This window comes from Octopus bimaculoides, chromosome 4, assembly GCF_001194135.2.
Source record: "Octopus bimaculoides isolate UCB-OBI-ISO-001 chromosome 4, ASM119413v2, whole genome shotgun sequence".
Lineage (NCBI taxonomy): Eukaryota > Metazoa > Mollusca > Cephalopoda > Octopoda > Octopodidae > Octopus > Octopus bimaculoides.
This window is the reverse complement of record NC_068984.1, coordinates 101,848,161-101,864,789: the sequence shown is the minus strand read 5'-3', so window position 1 is coordinate 101,864,789 and position 16,629 is coordinate 101,848,161. Positions and strand designations below refer to the sequence as shown.

Sequence of the window (16,629 nt, the reverse complement as noted above, 5' to 3'; positions counted from 1 at the left end):
TCAGCTTCCTTAAATACTGAAAACAGTTTTTTGTTTTGCTCGTGTTTTGTGGCTATTTGTATTAGTTTCCCTTGCTTCTGGAGTAGGTATTTTTGCAGTCCTATGGTAGTTATTTTATAATAGTTTTCTAGCTGTATAAGACCCCTGCCACCTTCTGTGCGTTGTATATATAGCCTTATTATTATTATTATTATTATTATTATTATTATTATTATTATTATTATTATTATTATTATAATATCCGTCATTCTGTGAAGTCACAGAAATTTGGTGCTCCGTAAGTTGAAAAGTGTTTGTAAACTTTTCGGCCTTCTAAGATCCCGTCTTTTCATTTCTGTTGTTACCATTACATTTCTGAGATTGTCTGGATTGCGCAGATAGTGCTTTGTGTAGAAATACCGTTTTGCAGGAGGTGTGCTTCAATAATTTTTGAATTTTAACTGCTTTCAGCAAAATCAAATATTTTGCAGTTTCCTGTAATTATTTAAAGATGTCTGATAAAGTAGCCATCATAATATTCGACAAAGGAACGCGCTCCTTGTCGGTATATATTCTTTTCTACTCAAGGCACAAGGCCTGAAATTCTGGGGGAGGGGGCCAGTCGATTAGATCGACCCCAGTACGCAACTGGTACTTAATTTATCGACCCCGAAAGGATGAAAGGCAAAGTCGACCTCGGCGGAATTTGAACTCAGAACATAAAGACAGACGAAATACCGCTAAGCATTTCACCCGGCGAGCTAACGTTTCTGCCAGCTCACCGCCTTGTTGGTATATATTGAGAACGAGGAAAGAATCGAGAATCTGAATATCGAACGGCATAAACTTAATGACGTCACTGAGGCGAAAAATGTTTCGCCTCTAAGCAACGTCAAAACTTTTGGTGTCGACAACGAGAACAACAACAGCAACAACAATACGAAAGAAATGAAACATAAAACGCAAGTATCGCTTCTGCGTTTGTTTGCATCAGCCGCGGGAAATATGGAATGTTACCACATAGATAAAGAAGAAAAATTGTAAAAAGAGATGGGAGAAAAGTAACTCTAAACTCTCCATCGAACGTGATAGAAAATATCGCAAGATGCGCCGTAACATACCGTTGCATCGGAGTCAAGTCTCGGCGGGTGGAAAATGCTCTTGAGAGCGAAGTACAAAAATGCCTTGGGCACGTGTGAGAACAAAGGACCCACATCATCCGAGGAAAGAAGTTTGAAACCACAGATGTGAGATTTGGAACGGAAGAAGAAGCTAGATGTAATTCTGCAACCACTTTGAGGAATGACAACTTTTTCTTAATCCCCAGCTATCGCGGCCAACGCCTTGCCAAGATTAGGGTGCTGAATGCGCCGCCAAAAATATCCATTACCTGGTTAGTTGCGACCGTCTTGGCAGGTTTAGAGGACGAAGTCACAATATTGGAGGTCAAGAAACTACCTAAGCAAAGCTGGTTAGGTATAGTTGTGGAACAGACCTTGTAATGCAAACAGGACCATATCGACCATCTGCCCGACCTAATCGGATGGTACTCACCTATCAGTGTTCGTGGAGGGTAGAAAGCCAAGATGCTACACACGTGGATCTGTAAATCATTTAAAGGCTCCCCGCCCTGAAACAAGGGAAAATAAGTCCCACTGCTGCCAACATTGCAAACACCACAAGTGTAAAATCATAAGCAAGTGCTCAAGACTCCTACACCTACTCCCACACCTGCGCTTACACCCACTTCCAAACCAAGACAAAGAAGGTGTCTATCCCCTGTTGCCACGGAAAAGCAAGTTTCTCTTGAATGCTCTTCCTCCCAAGACAACATCAACTGCAATGACATAGAGAACGAAGAGCTGAACGATCAATGGATCAGTGACAAAAGATGGTAGGCGAAAGAGGAGGAGATTACATAGCCCTACTCCAAGAAATCAACAAAAACTTATTCTGAAACCACAACTGCAACACAATTCACAACTACTCCAACAAAAACAAGAACAAGATCAACAACTTCAAAAGCAGCAACACCATCAACAACAGTATGAAATCACAGAAACACAGAAACAACCAATTACAGAGCTTCAAAGATATTCATCAGACTGTAGACGAAATGTATCCATCAATCTCACAAGTATAACAGTGAATTGATGGATTTTGTAAGTCAAAACAAAAACAAAATAGAGACAGTGGGAAAAGAATTTGAGGATTTCATCCTCAAAACACTCAAGGACAGACTTTTAATTAAAACGTTGTCAGACGTTTATAAAACTATAAGAGAAAAATTTCCAGCTAGTGTTGGGATTTTAAAAACATAAATCTGTTGATAAAAGATTGTTGGAAGGGCCTTTTAAAAATTTTTCGCCAGTAGAGAGGCTCGGAACTTCCGGGCTTCTCGAAAATCAAGGTGAGTAGCCTCTTCATTTTCTTTCTCCGACCGGCATGGCTGTGCTGAGAATGAGGTGTGTGAATGTGCGTGACCTGAGATCAACTTGGAAGGAAAGTTACTTGCTCAACAATCTCAGGTCACTTGATTTGGATGTGGATGCCATTAGTGAAGCAAAGATCTCCGGAAAACACACTCTAGCATCCATTTTCAAGTCTCATCTTGTGGTCTATCGGGAGCAGTTAGCAGTGTAGCAGTGCTACTCCAGAAATCCTTAGATCTCCAAGTACGGTCTATCTTCCTGGACCCGGATGATAGGGTGGTCCTGGACGTGAATGGCAGCGAAGGTGGCGCCTTTAGACTGGGAATGTCTCGCACTCTGGTACTAGTGGGGTACTGGAATAGTAATTTGGATGCACGGAAGGACTGTGTGGGTCTAGTACATAGTTGAAGGGGGTGTAAAAGCCTCGAAAACCTGCTCTGGACTTTCCAGCTTTCTGACAGGTATCGACTGGATTTCCTTGATGTGCCAGTGTGGACATGGAACAACCACAGCAGGTCAACCAGATCGTATTTAGAAAGAGTATTTGTTAGGTCAGAGGATAGGGAAGCATAGGTTGTCCACAATTTAAAGTGATCGGCTACACAGATCACAAATTTGTGATATGATCAGTCGATTTAGATAGGACCCGTAGGCAGGGACCCGATTACTGGAAGTTGAATTCGTCCTTACCGGCTCACAAAGACTACAGGGACCGGATTAACGAACTAGTTAAGCGGCAGTTGATGGGGGCTATCGTTAGCAACCGATGGTGGATCGCTCTGAGGAGAGCGATTAGAGTAGAATCAATAGCGTTTAGCAAAGACTTAGCAATAGAAAGAAATAGATTGGATGGAGAACTAGTTAGCAAACTAGAAGAGGCTATTAGTAAAGGCATCACGACCGACGTGTTAGCATCGAAAATGGCCCTTGGCTATTTATTTGAGGCGGAACATGAAGGTTACGTTGTCAGAGTTAAGCGCTAAATCACGAAGGAACTAAAGCCGTCCAATGGGCCTGAATGGTAGAGACGCGACGTGGAAACAAAATCACGATCAAGTCTTTGACAGATCAGAACGGACGTGTGCTACTCGGTTCTAAGCAGATGTGTGCGGCTTTGCAGCAGCACTTTGCGCGGCTGTTTGGGGAGGGTGATGAGTCGACGACAGGAGCGAACTTTACTTCGTACCTAGACGGCCTACCACAGTTCTCGGTGACGGACGCGAGATTCTACAAAAGCCGATTACAGCCTCTGAAATACGGGAGGTGGTGAGCGATTGCACAAGTCGCAGATCACCCGGTTTGGATGGTCTGCCCTAGGAATTCTATGTTTTCATATCAAATTTGTTTGGCAGCCTCTTGGCAGTAAATGGAAGCAGAACGGGAGAAATCCTAGTGCTGTTAGCCAAGGTATAGTAATACTGCTGAGAAAGGACGCCGATAACGGGGACATGCTAGGGAATTTCCGGCCCATTAATCTGCTAAACACAGAGTTTAAGATTTTGGTCATGGTGTTAGCGAAAAGGTTGGCGCTTGTCGTTGGTAGTCTGGTCAAGGAGGCACAAACGTGCGCAATCCCGAGCAGGTCTATCCACGACAACCTCCACCTTATGCGATACATCATATAGAGAACTGAGATTAAAGCTGGCTTCGGTGGGGCCCTGATCAATTTAGATCAGTAGAAAGCTTTCGATAGGGTAATCCATCACTACTTAGAAGCCGTCCTTAAATCGGTCGGTTTCGGACCCCTTTTCAGAGGCTGGATTGTTGCAATGCACAGCGGCACCTGCTCGGTGGTCAAAGTAAACGGCCACCTATCGGAACCGTTTAGTATCACTCGTTCAGTCCGTCAGGGCTGCCCACTGTCACCTCTTCTGTAATAACTAGCTCTCGAGTCACTGCTGCGGAAGTTGGAACTGTTAAGAAGCCTCCCTTTCGAAACTGGACACGGGAGGACAGTGTCTGCATATACGGAAGATGTCACTGTCGTAGTGTCGGACGCCTCCGAACTGGAGACGGTCGGTTCCATTGCAAAGGAATATGAGTCGGTTGCAGGGGCTAAAATCAATGCTGATAAGTCGGTGGGAATGCGACTGGGCACCTGGTAAGGCAGATCGATGCCGTCGGACGTTGGACCGACGGACCAGTTAAACTGCTCGGGGTCTGGTTTCGTCCCGACCACCAGGTGGATAAGAATTGGGAAGAGGTGACGAACAGGGTGACCTCTCTTATCCAGAAATGGGCAGAGAGGAAGTTGTTCCTGAAAGGTCGGTCAGAGATGGCGAATGCCTACATCAACTCTGTCATTATTTATCGTCTAACCGTCATGCCTTGCCCCATTTACAGCTTGATTAGATCAGAGCGTATCCTGTTTATTTTCTTGTGAAAGGGACGTGTTCCAATGGTCAGGCGGTCGATCTGCTACCAACTTCCTTTATATGGCGACTTAGGCATGCCATGCTTTTAATTCGCGATTTTTAGAACGTGTGTAATGATTTTTAGATGAACGTGTACAGCGATTTTTAGAAGGTGAACATGCGCATCCATTTTTAGAAGGTGAACGTGTGCAGCGATTTTTAAAAGGTGAACGTGTGTGGGCTCTGTTTGTAAGAAACGCTTTTCCACAGCTCGTCTCCTTGACGGAGCTGCAGTCCTGGGTAAAAGATAGGTCTAGACTGGGCGCCTGGTGCTAAGAATGTCGTTAGGCGCTCACTGTCCTCTACAAGTCGGGCAATAGGATCGGTGGATGTTCCAATTTAGATATTTACAGGGAATTAGGAGCGGGGAAGTGCGACGACATCCTCGGGGAGACCCTAGGCATCAACGAAGACGAACTGACAAGTCTATTCCGGAGGACTTTCCAGTCGGGGACTGTTATGGATAATATCCAGATGTCTTTGGCCTGGCAGTGCTACCGTGGGGCGATACCGGTTCGAGATAAACTCTACAGGCACGGATGTGCTGTCAGACAGGCATGTCCGAGGTGCTCGCAGAGCGACGAAACCATTCTGCATGCTCCCGTTCAGTATCCGAGCATTGCTGGCTTGTGGAGTTATGTCGCATGTAGGACAGATCCGCCTGTCAGCCGAGTCCATAAGGAAGATTGCCCCGCCGCCCTCCTTTAATCGGGTTAGCAAGGTAGTTTTCCTTTGTTTGGTGGCTGTGGCGAAATAGGTTATCTGGTGGACGAGGCTGAAAGGAATGAGGACAGAAATATTCCTCTTTGGTAAAGCCCTTATCGACTTATCAAGTTTCACTTGAAAAGGAAAGTGAGGGTAGAGATAGAGGTGCTGTCCTCGAGTGAATTTATGAAAAGTGGGGTGAAAGTTGCGAAAATGGCAAGAGTGGATGGTATCATTCCCAGTGTAGACCTGAGAGTCGGATGAAAGAAGTTGGAGAGGGCTCTTGTCCTTAGTATTCAGGGTGACCTTGGATGGCGGGGTTTCTTGATTATCCCTAGAGGTCCTCCTGTATCAGGAGGATTCCATCACGATCACTTTTTCCCCCTCTTTTTCTAGTGTCATATACTATGTATACTTCCATTCTTCTAATGTATACCGTGTATACTTTTTACTTTAACATTCCACTATATGTAAACCCCCACACTTTATGTCTGTCTTTGTATTGTCCCCCTCATCCTTCACCCTGATGACAAATAAAAGAAATCATAATAATAATAATAATAATAATTATTATTATTATTATTATTATTATTACTATTATTATTATCATTATTATTATTGATATTATTATTAAGGCGGCGCGCTGGCAGAATCGTTAGCACGCGAGGCGAAATGCTGAACGGTATTCCCTCTGTCGGTACGTTCTGAGTTCAAATTCTGCCGAGGTCGACTTTGGCTGTCATCCTTTCGGGGTCGATAAATTAAGTACCAGTGAAACACTGGGGTCAATTTGTCCCCTCTCCCCAAATGGATCTATTTTAAAACGGGGGCCACATTCTTCATTAATGTTTTACGTAGTGTTTTTGGTACCGAAAGACTTTCAAACTTCGTATACTTATCTATTTTGTGTTATAGAACAGAAAAATATTTTTGTATTCGAATTTATTTCATGTAAAAAATTGTCTTATTTCGATAATTTCAACCAATCACTGACAAGTATCCAGTTGTTTATACTTACTCCTTTAGCTGATTAAGCGATGTAAAGCGTATTTAATCTCCATACCTTCGTTTTATTTGCTTTTTTCATTTTAAATTTGCTTTAACCCTAACCCTAACCCTAACCCTAGGGTTAGGGTTAGGGTTAGGGTTAATTGTTTCAGAATCGTTTGTTTATGTAGTCGGCACTTAATGTATATCGGCTGAATGGACGTCAGTGATTGGTTGAAATTACAGAAATACGACAAATTTCACATGGAATAACTTATGGATTTCTTTTTTTTTAAAGAAGACTAAGAGAAAAAGATGTTTTATATGACACATTCTACCAGTGTTCCAAGTTTCAAAGGGTTTCGTTAATGAAAAATGTGGCCCCCGTTTTAAAAAAGATCCCCCAAAATTACTGGCCTTGTGCCAAATTTTGAAATCATTATTAAAATAAATAAATCATTATTATAATCCACATGTCTTATAATTTGAATTGAATTGTTTGCCTACAATACCATATGTACTTCGCTACCTTGGATTCAGTCAATTGCATGTCATACTACTGTTAAGTAGAAAATATGTCCATAAGCTATATTTTACACAATGTCATTGACTGCTAGAAAACGTCTAATGTCTTAAAAATTGTGGTAATGGTAGAGATCTGCACATAAATTTATTTATCGTGTGATGACCATGTCATGGTAAGGTGAACGTTAATATTTGTGGACAACATCCAAGCAAGCAACATTTTTCAGGGTTGGCATTTTTTTATCTGCATAGTTATACCATCACTTTGTTGCATCCCATTTTATAGGGCAGGAGAAATAAGTCTTAATTATCAATAACCAATGGACGATTAGCGTTTTTCTACTTTCTCTGGCGTTCCTAATCAGATGGTTCATCCGCCATTTTCCTCACCATCCTTCAAATTTTAAAGCACATATTTGTTACCACAGTACTCGTGTACTGTTCAGATTCAACAGTCCTGGTTTGTTAGGACTACACTTGCGTGCATACATACACACACACACACACATCACTCCTAAGGATTCTACTCACACACACACACGCACACACACACACACACACGCACACACACACACACACACACACACACACATACACGTTCTTTCTCAAACATCAGTGTCACATCTTCCACTTGCGTTAGTTGAGCGTTCAGTTGCAACATCTGCAGTTGAAGAACGCCGACTTCACTAAGTCGTCTGCTCGGAATTATTTAGGGAAGCTCTCTAATACTTATCCTACAATATAAGCCATATTTCTTAACGTATACATATATTTTTTTGCCTGTTATAATTTGTTCCATTTGAATTAGACCCACTCACTTATACGCAAGAGGTAAGCAGAGGTACGTATCTTCATCCGTATTTTCCACAATCAGCTTATTTTTACTTTAGTTGTATTTCTAATGTTCTTGCGTATAATTGTTTAAAGAACAACAAAAATATTTCATGCGTTTGGAATTTCAGATTGATGCTTAGAATCGATTTGCATTAGTAAGAAATCTGTAACCCTTTCCCAGAGATGTTTAGGCATGATTCATTATTGAAAATCAGTTTTGTTGATTCTGTGTCAAATAAACAGTTCAGTCACAAATGATAGTCTTCGTTACAAACTTCAGAAGTTTGGTTTTACTAAGGTTTTCGGAGTTAACGCCTCTATTTATTTCCTAGAAATAAAACAATGACAGTATGCATAAAGCGGTGATATTTGAATGAGTTGAGTAAAATTTTTAGAGAAAATATATATCTTTCTCTTCGTTTATTTCATTCTATTTTGCTTAATATACAAAAGAAGCAATATAAAGAAAGAGTTCAGACCAACAAAGTTAAGTTTTTTTTTTAAGAGATGTAGTGAATTTCATTCAACATTTACTATATGACCTCTTAGTTACGCATTTCGTGCAATCGACCCATTTGAATTCTTTCCCCTAGATCATTTTATTTAGTTTGTGTGGTAAGTAGCTTGCTTACCAACCACATGGTTCTGGGTTCAGTCCCACTGCGTGGCACCTTGGGCAAGTGTCTTCTACTATAGCCTCGGGCCGATCAAAGCCTTGTGAGTGGATTTGGGAGACGGAAACTGAAAGAAGCCTGTCGTATATATGTATATATGTTTATATATATATATATGTGTGTGTGTGTGTCTGTATTTGTCCCTCCCCCCCAACTTCGCTTGACAACCGAAGCTGGTGTGTTTATGTCCCCGTAACTTAGCGGTTCGGCAAAAAGAGACCGATAGAACAAGTACTAGGCTTACAAAGAATAAGTCCTGGGGTCGATTTGCTCGACTAAAAGGCGGTGCCCCAGCATGGCCGCAGTCAAATGACTGAAACAAGTAAAAGAGTACAATTAATGCGTGTACATACTTTTTGTCTATTTATCAACCAGGCTTACATAGAATAGGTTTTGCTGATGAAGTCTAACAAACCGAAACATGTACGTAGATTTCCTTTTGCTTACAAGATTAGACTTTTGTTCTTTCTAAGCAAATTAACAGATTATTTCCTAATTTCTTCAAATTATCTCCCTTCTTTTTGAAGAGCCGACACTTTCTTATCCAAATTTGTCATTGGTGTATTTCCCTTTATTCACATTATTTTTGTCTCTTTTTAAAATTGTTAACTTGATTTCTTTTTATCTTGTACATGTTTCAGTCATTGGACTGCAGCTATGCTAGTGTACCGCCTTGAAAGGTTTTAGTACATATCTTTATAAAGTCTGGGACTGTTTCTATCGGTTTCTTTTCGCCGAACAGCTAAGTTACAGGGATGTAAACAAACCAACACCGGCTGTCAAGCGGTTGTGGGACAAACACACACACACACACACACGACGAGCTTCTTTCGGTTTCCCTCCACCTGGTCCACTCACGGGTTTTGGTCGGCTTGGGACTATATTAGAAGGCACTTGTCCATGCAATCGAACTAAACCCGGAACCATGTGGGTGGAAAGCAAAACTTCTTACCACACAACGAATAGATTTTCCCCCTTTATGAAAACGATTCGAAACAAATAAAGAATATTTTAAGCTGTTAAGAGTGATGATCCGGGTTCAAATTCAAAAAGATTTATAGCATATGTTCTTTTCTTTTTATCAGGAAACAAAGAATCTATAAGGCGCTTAAAAATGGCTTCAGCTATGGAGAACTGGAAAATCTTCAGACTGATATTGAAAAGAAAATTCGACACTTTTTTATCGCTTCTGAAATCTTCGAAGAAAGAGTAAGTATTAAAAATAAACTTTTTTTTTTTCTTTTCTATATATATTGATAAAATCATTTGATAATTTTTACTGAAGATTCGGTCGTTTTCTTCCATTCAAGAATCATCTAAATATGGAATAATCTTATCTAAAAATCGGAAAGTAAATATAGGAATAACGAATACATTGCCTAGATTTTTACATTAGCAAGGGTAGTCAGTATAAGTGTAATTAATGTAGAATAGTAGCACAATTATTCAGATTGTGCCAATCAAATATATTCTTTACGATAAAATTGTTGTTTAGTCTTGGGTCAACCTTAATGAAGCAAACCTATGACCAAAAGCATTCACGCTGTGAGGTATCCCGCCTCTTACTTATGTGGAGAGTACGTTCTTTTCTATGATGGTAGGTAAAAATTTGAGAGATTTTTAGTTGCTATTTCTGGCAGATCGAGAAATGACTTAGAGGTTCCCACGTTGGCTTGTTATAGTATAATTAATGATAATTAGTGTGAAGATTTAGAATATATCAACAATAATAATGACTTTCTTTGTAGTATGGAGGTAGAGGCTATGCTCATAGCTTTCGAAGGCCTCGGTGTTAGTTGAGATGGTGGCGGTTGAATGACATCTTGAACAGCTGCAAGTTAACGACCGTAGAAAAAAACATAGGCTGTGGGGTAAATTCAGAAAGCTGAATATTCTGAAAAAGAAGAACTGAATGAAGTAGTTTTTGCGGGGTCTGAAGTGGGGGAGGCTAATAAGGGCGATGAGTGGAGGGGAGGTGAGTTAATAGAAACAACCAAAGTGAAGTTAGTACGAACCAACCAGCTCCGAAGAAGAGAGGACACTATGAATATGATTGTCTCTTGTAGTCCGAGAAGAAGGTTTATAATGATCAAATGTTTGTGTTGTACATTAACGCACGCCCTCCGTCAAGTCGAGTTGCTTTTTTGCGGTTTACAATGTTTGTATGGTAGCGCCGGATCTTTTTGAGGGAGTAATAATTCAATGTGGATCTCATTTAAGCTTTGTATATTTTAGAAAACAACGATATCAGAGATATTACTCTGTGAATGATAGAACAGATTGAAGGCAACATTGAAACAGGATGTTCGGTGTTTGTATGATGGAAGCTGAATGCGTCTTTCCGGGCACGCCAATCTTACAGAAACACAAATTGCAAATTATTTAGACAGGCGTTCACGGGAGCAATGGGTTCGCCCGAAAAGAACAATTGAACTAGAATTTATAAGATTTAGAAAAAGAAATGACAGTAGACGAAACTAGAATAAAGGGAAACTTAATTAAAAACTTGAAAAAGACACTATGAAAGGTATTGCGACAGACGTGCTTGCGTTGAAGATTCGGTCGTTTTCTTCCATTCAAGAATCATCTAAATATGGAATAATCTTATCTGTCCCTTGATAAATTATTCAACGCAAGCAACATAGGCTGCGTCGTCAGATTAGACACGAAGGGACGAAAGCCGCTCAACGGATTCGTGTGACAGCGACGCAATGTGTAAAGAAAACCACAATTCGGTCCTTTGCGTGTTATTCGCTCCTGAACAGATGCTTGAGGTTTTTCAGCAGCACTTTGATCGGGACGAATGGCGGCCCGATTGCCTTATAGATGTTGGTGTCTACCTCGACGACTAGCTGCAACTCTCGGCAAGGAGGGCGAAGTGTTGTAAAAAGCCGATAAGAGAAGCTGAAATACAGAAAGCGATGGCTGACTGTATGGATAGTGGTGGTATTTGCAAGACTTGTTTGGCGACCTTTAGGCAGATATCTACAGCAACTGGATGCAGAACGGGAGAATGCCCAACTCAGTGTGTCGAGAAGCGGTGATGCTGTTGGGAAAGAACCTAAACAAAGTGAGGTTCACATTGATAATTTTTGGCCCATAACTCTGTTAAACGCAGATTTCAAAAATTTGACCAATGTATCATCCAAGAGATCGGCATTTGTCGCCGAAGGTCCGATTTGTAATGAGTAATCAAGCTGAACAGACATATCCCCGACAACCTTCCTTTCATGCAACACATCATATAGAGATTAGGTAAGAAATTCGGTGTGGATAGGACTCTAATCAATTTAGATCAATCGAAAGCTTTCCATAGAGTTGCGTATCAGTATTTGGCGGCAGTCGTCACAGCGGCCGATTTCGGTCCCGTCTTCAGAGGTTGGATTTTGTAAAGTACTGCGACATCTGCTCAGTGGTCAGAATACATGCCCTTCCCGCTCGAGTACCGTTCAGTATTATGCGTTCAGTCCGTCGAGGTTGCCACCGCTCACCCATTTTGTACGTTCTAGTTACAAGGAACATCCCGTATGAAATAGGATGCGAAAGAACCGTGTCAGTTTATGCGTTGCCGGGGGGAACTGTCTGTTCAGCATACATTCTACGTGCATGATAGTGCCGCCAGCTGGGCCCGTCCCAAATACAGGCAATACTATGAAACCCTCCTGCACGCTCTCGTTCAATGGCCTAGGATTGCTGACTCGTGGAGTTACGTTGAACAGTTGCTGTCACGACATACTCATATTTTGAGTACTATTTTTCCTGTTTGCACCAACATACCAATATATATATAAATATACATATAAGAGGGATGACCACTAAGTGGACATCCATTATGCTAGAAGACCACCTACGGTCTGACCATTAAGAAAAGATTGTTCTCAAGAAAATTTAGCAAACGCCAGAACGTAAGGGTTATTCCTAATACTAATAATAATGGTTTCAAATTTTGCCACAAGGACAGCAGTTTTTTTTTTGGGGGGGGGGGAGTCGATTACATCGACACCAGTGTTCAACTGGTACTTATTTTATCGACCTCGATAAGGATGGAATAATGATAATAATGGTTTCAAATTTTGTCACAAGAGCAGCCGTTTTCTAGGAGAGGGGACTAGTCGATTACATCGACCCCAGTGTTTCACTGATACTTAATTCATCGACCCCGAAAAGATGAAAGGTAAAATCGACCTCGACGGAATTTGAACTCAGAACGTGCAGACGGATTGCCGCCTTAATAATAATAATGATAATGATTTCTTTTATAAGTCACAAGAGCCCAGGACAGGGAGAACGAATTACAGCACACAAACAAAACATACAAAAACAGGTGGGCTTTACATCGATCAAAGGGAGATACTACCACATAAAAGGATATAACAGAGGATATATATATAATAGAAATTAGAGAAATAAATAAATAGATAAATAAATAGTTAAATAAAATTCTCAATAGCAGGGCACTCAATAATAATAATAATAATAATAATAATCCTTTCTACAATAGGCACGAGGCCTGAAATTTCGGTGGAGGAGGTAAGTCGATTACATCGACCCCTAGTACACAACTGATACTTATTTTATCGATTCCGAAAGATAAAAGGCAAAGCCGACCTCGCCGGAATTTGAACTCAGAATGTAAAGACGGACAAAACTCTTAAAGTCCCCACTTCAACTTTGAGACCCTCCCACACTTCCTGGGGCCCGAAAGTAGTCTTACTTTGCTTTTCCAACTTTCTGTCCGAGATCCTGCTCGTTACCTTTTATGAATCAACATCTGAAAGTGACATGTTTCAATTATCAAAGTAAATAAAAACACCTAAGGCGTAGTAAACTTTAAAAAAGAGAAAAAGAACGCAGCAAAACGAACAACAGGTGCGCGAGATAGAGAGAAAGAAAGAGACAGAAAGAGAAGTAAATGCTTTGTAACCATTAGAAACTGTTGTTTTTGTAGCAGTTCGGAGACCGAGAGGGCTAATTTGTGTGGCCTCATCTGATTGGTTATCAAGTGAGCGACTTGCTTGTCGTCCTCTGAGAGAGAGAAATTGTAATTTGATTTCATTTTAATTTTGGTGTTTATTAATGGTTCCCCAGGATGAGAATCCGGTGCCTGGTTTCGGACGCAAGCGACGTGATCCATGAAGTTCTACTTCACCAGAAGGCGAAGGGCCAAAATTGCCTCGATCAAGTAAGCAGAATTCTTTTTTGAAGCAGCATTCTTTTCTCATATCGTAAAAGCTTTATTTATCAATCTAGTCTATACACCCGTACATAAAAATACGTATAAACACACGTATGTATACATACATACATACATAATAATACACACACACACATATAAAATGTATACGTTCGTCATTATACTTATTCAAGCGAACTGGTTCTTCTTCTTTTGAAACAATTATTTTATACTTAATTGTCAATATAGAATTACCATGATACATGACATTGTAAATAACAGACAGACGGAATTTTGATGCGATGCAATTCCACAATGTTTTATTCTGACGATAAAGGTCGGGTTTAATATTTAACCAAGTTTTATATAAATTCCTAACATATATGAATGGACCATGTGTTTGGTCAAAGAAGTATTTGATATATAAAACAAATGTATATTATTCCTAGCAGGTTATCTCTGGTTGATGTATACGATATAATAGTTTACATTTTCAAAAGAGCAACCTTAAACTAAATCTATATTATTTGTATTTGATTACGCTGTATATTTTCTCAGTCTATTATTGTTCCTTTGTATCTAATTTACGAGAAATGCTACCATAAATACCACCTTGCGAAATTGTTTAAAACTCCCACCCTTCCTCTCTCGTGTATTGTTTTTACTTTCAATCTCAGCTGTAACATATCTTTGTTTACATTAACTATAAGTGAGCTACCTTCTTCGAAAATAACTATATTGTTTTTTAATGTTTATGGTTGTTACTTCCTACTTTTTTCTTTGTTTGGGTACACTTTAGTTTGACCACACTTTATATATATATATTGTACTTGTATTTGTGGAATATAATATATACGGAGTGCATCAGATAATCGAAAACAAAATAGACGGGAAAAACAAGAAATAACAAAAAAAAAAAATAAATAAAACTATACCGTCGGTTTTAACTAGATACATTAAGAAAAAAAACGGTACTATTGAACAAAACTTTCTCCAGTCCCGATGTGGTCACAAAAGTGAATTCATACCAGCATCATATTGCCTCTGTTTATGTCGCCCGCAACGGCAGACCCCCAACAAGTCTTTGATTTTGGATGAGGTGGGGAGCACATTAATTCTCCATTCCTTGACGACGACCCATGCCTAGGGTCAACGCAATTCAAATCGTCTTAATCAAGAGCTAGATGGTTGTATGATCTTGGTGCTTACGTGATTACATTTCCTCCGGATCGTGCAGGAGATGAACTATCCTCTCCTAATCAGGTAGTGTGTGTGTGGTCCTCGTGCATCACGCACACACACACACACACATTTTCTAATGGCCTTCGCCATCTTCAACAGCTCGGCAATATCTCTCGAACAAACGTCCAGGTTTATCATCGATAATGCCTTGGACTTGTTGAACTAACTTCCGACCAGTTGACGGTTGACTATGAAAACATTTCTTTGGTAAATGTTATACTCGTCTCACCTGCAAGGCGGGGGTTTATTTAAAGGGCTGAATTCTGGTTCAAGCACCTTCCATAACCTTTTTTTTTATTTTGGGAAGTTTTCACAAAAAATTTGTGTGCTACACCCGAGGATTCATACGATTATATATAAAAAAAAATTTTTTAAACATTCTACCTACCGCCATAAATCCTAAAATTTCTATTCTTTTTCGAATTTTAGAAAAAAAAAAAATCTAAAACACGAACTGTTCGAATTTTTTGCTTAAATCCTAGCCGTGGATCACCCTTGGATGCATCATCATTCCATTAAATGCGTTTACGGGGAGAAAAATATTGAAAAACATCAATAAACGTCAAGTGGCTAAGAATCGAGAACGGAATCAGGTGGTCGTGGGATGTGTTAAAAACAGCAGCGTAAATCTTCGTCAAATCATTCACACTAAAGAGATTTTTTTTCTCTCATAATCGTATGAACTCCCGTGTGTAGAACACAAATTCGCAAAAATTTTCTGAAAATTGCAAAAAGTTAAAAAAGTTATGAGAAGTTATATGAAGTGCTTAAATAAGAATTCCGCCACTTAAAGACCGAATGCTTTCCGACGGTTTTGGTGGTCAGTTTTGTTCAGGATACATTTAAAAAATAATAAATAAACCGTAGCAGAGACTTAAATTTCACCTTCAAAGTGAGACTAGCTTAATACTTGGATATTCGTGATTAAAAAAGAGACACGGAAATATCAATATGCGATAACATCTTTGCCACAGGCCTGTTCTTTCTCGGTCCCCGAACATAAAAGACCCGGCCACTTTTGAGGAGTTGCAGCTTCCGAATCGGGCAGCACAGTGTATTTTTACGATCCCTGTGTCAGATTGGATCCTGCTTTTATTATGTTGTCGATACAACTGAATGAGAAACAATTTTGGCACCTGTCACATAACGTTACCTGAGGTCGCAAATACTGGGTTACACTCTTTATATTTTGTGGAATAATTGTGTGTGCGTGTGTGTAATAAAGAAGACGGTAAAAGTTATAACGATACCTATTATATTTGCGTAACGTTAAATATTTTACGGTCCTATTTTTAAAGCTAAATAAGAGGGTTGACCTCTTTTGAAGTACTAAAGTTTTTAATATACAATCCAAAGCAAGATAAGCTAAATGATCTCTTAAATGTATTAAGGTAAAAATAAAATTATTGCAATGAATTATACTGGTAAATCCATATGGTTCGACTCGCTGCACATCCACAAATACATAATAATGGAGGAAATTTAATTTTTTTCTTGTAACTTTTAGACATTCATTATCCTTTGACCAAGTAACTGGTCGACATTTACAGGAAATAGAGAATTCCAGAGTTTTAACCCCCGAAGATGGAATCGACTTTTACATTAGATTGACGACTTTTTATTCGCATATAAACATTTATATATATATATATATATATATATAT

General features: G+C 39.7%; 1 protein-coding gene across 4 annotated transcripts in view; it reads left to right on the top strand.

Annotated features, from left to right (window-relative positions):
• The window catches only part of LOC106868159 (E3 ubiquitin-protein ligase MYLIP), a 96,131-nt gene that overhangs the window by 24,006 nt on the left and 55,496 nt on the right, over positions 1–16,629 (top strand). For 2 of the 4 annotated variants that reach the window (XM_014913300.2, XM_014913299.2), the window contains exons 2-3: positions 9,636–9,759; positions 13,639–13,732. In XM_014913300.2, the coding sequence (XP_014768786.1) occupies positions 9,636–9,759; positions 13,639–13,732 (218 nt within the window). Of the gene's footprint in view, positions 1–2,303; positions 2,390–7,780; positions 7,884–9,635; positions 9,760–13,638; positions 13,733–16,629 lie in introns of those variants that run through there. The other 2 variants (XM_052967327.1, XM_014913301.2) reach the window with 2 other exon arrangements.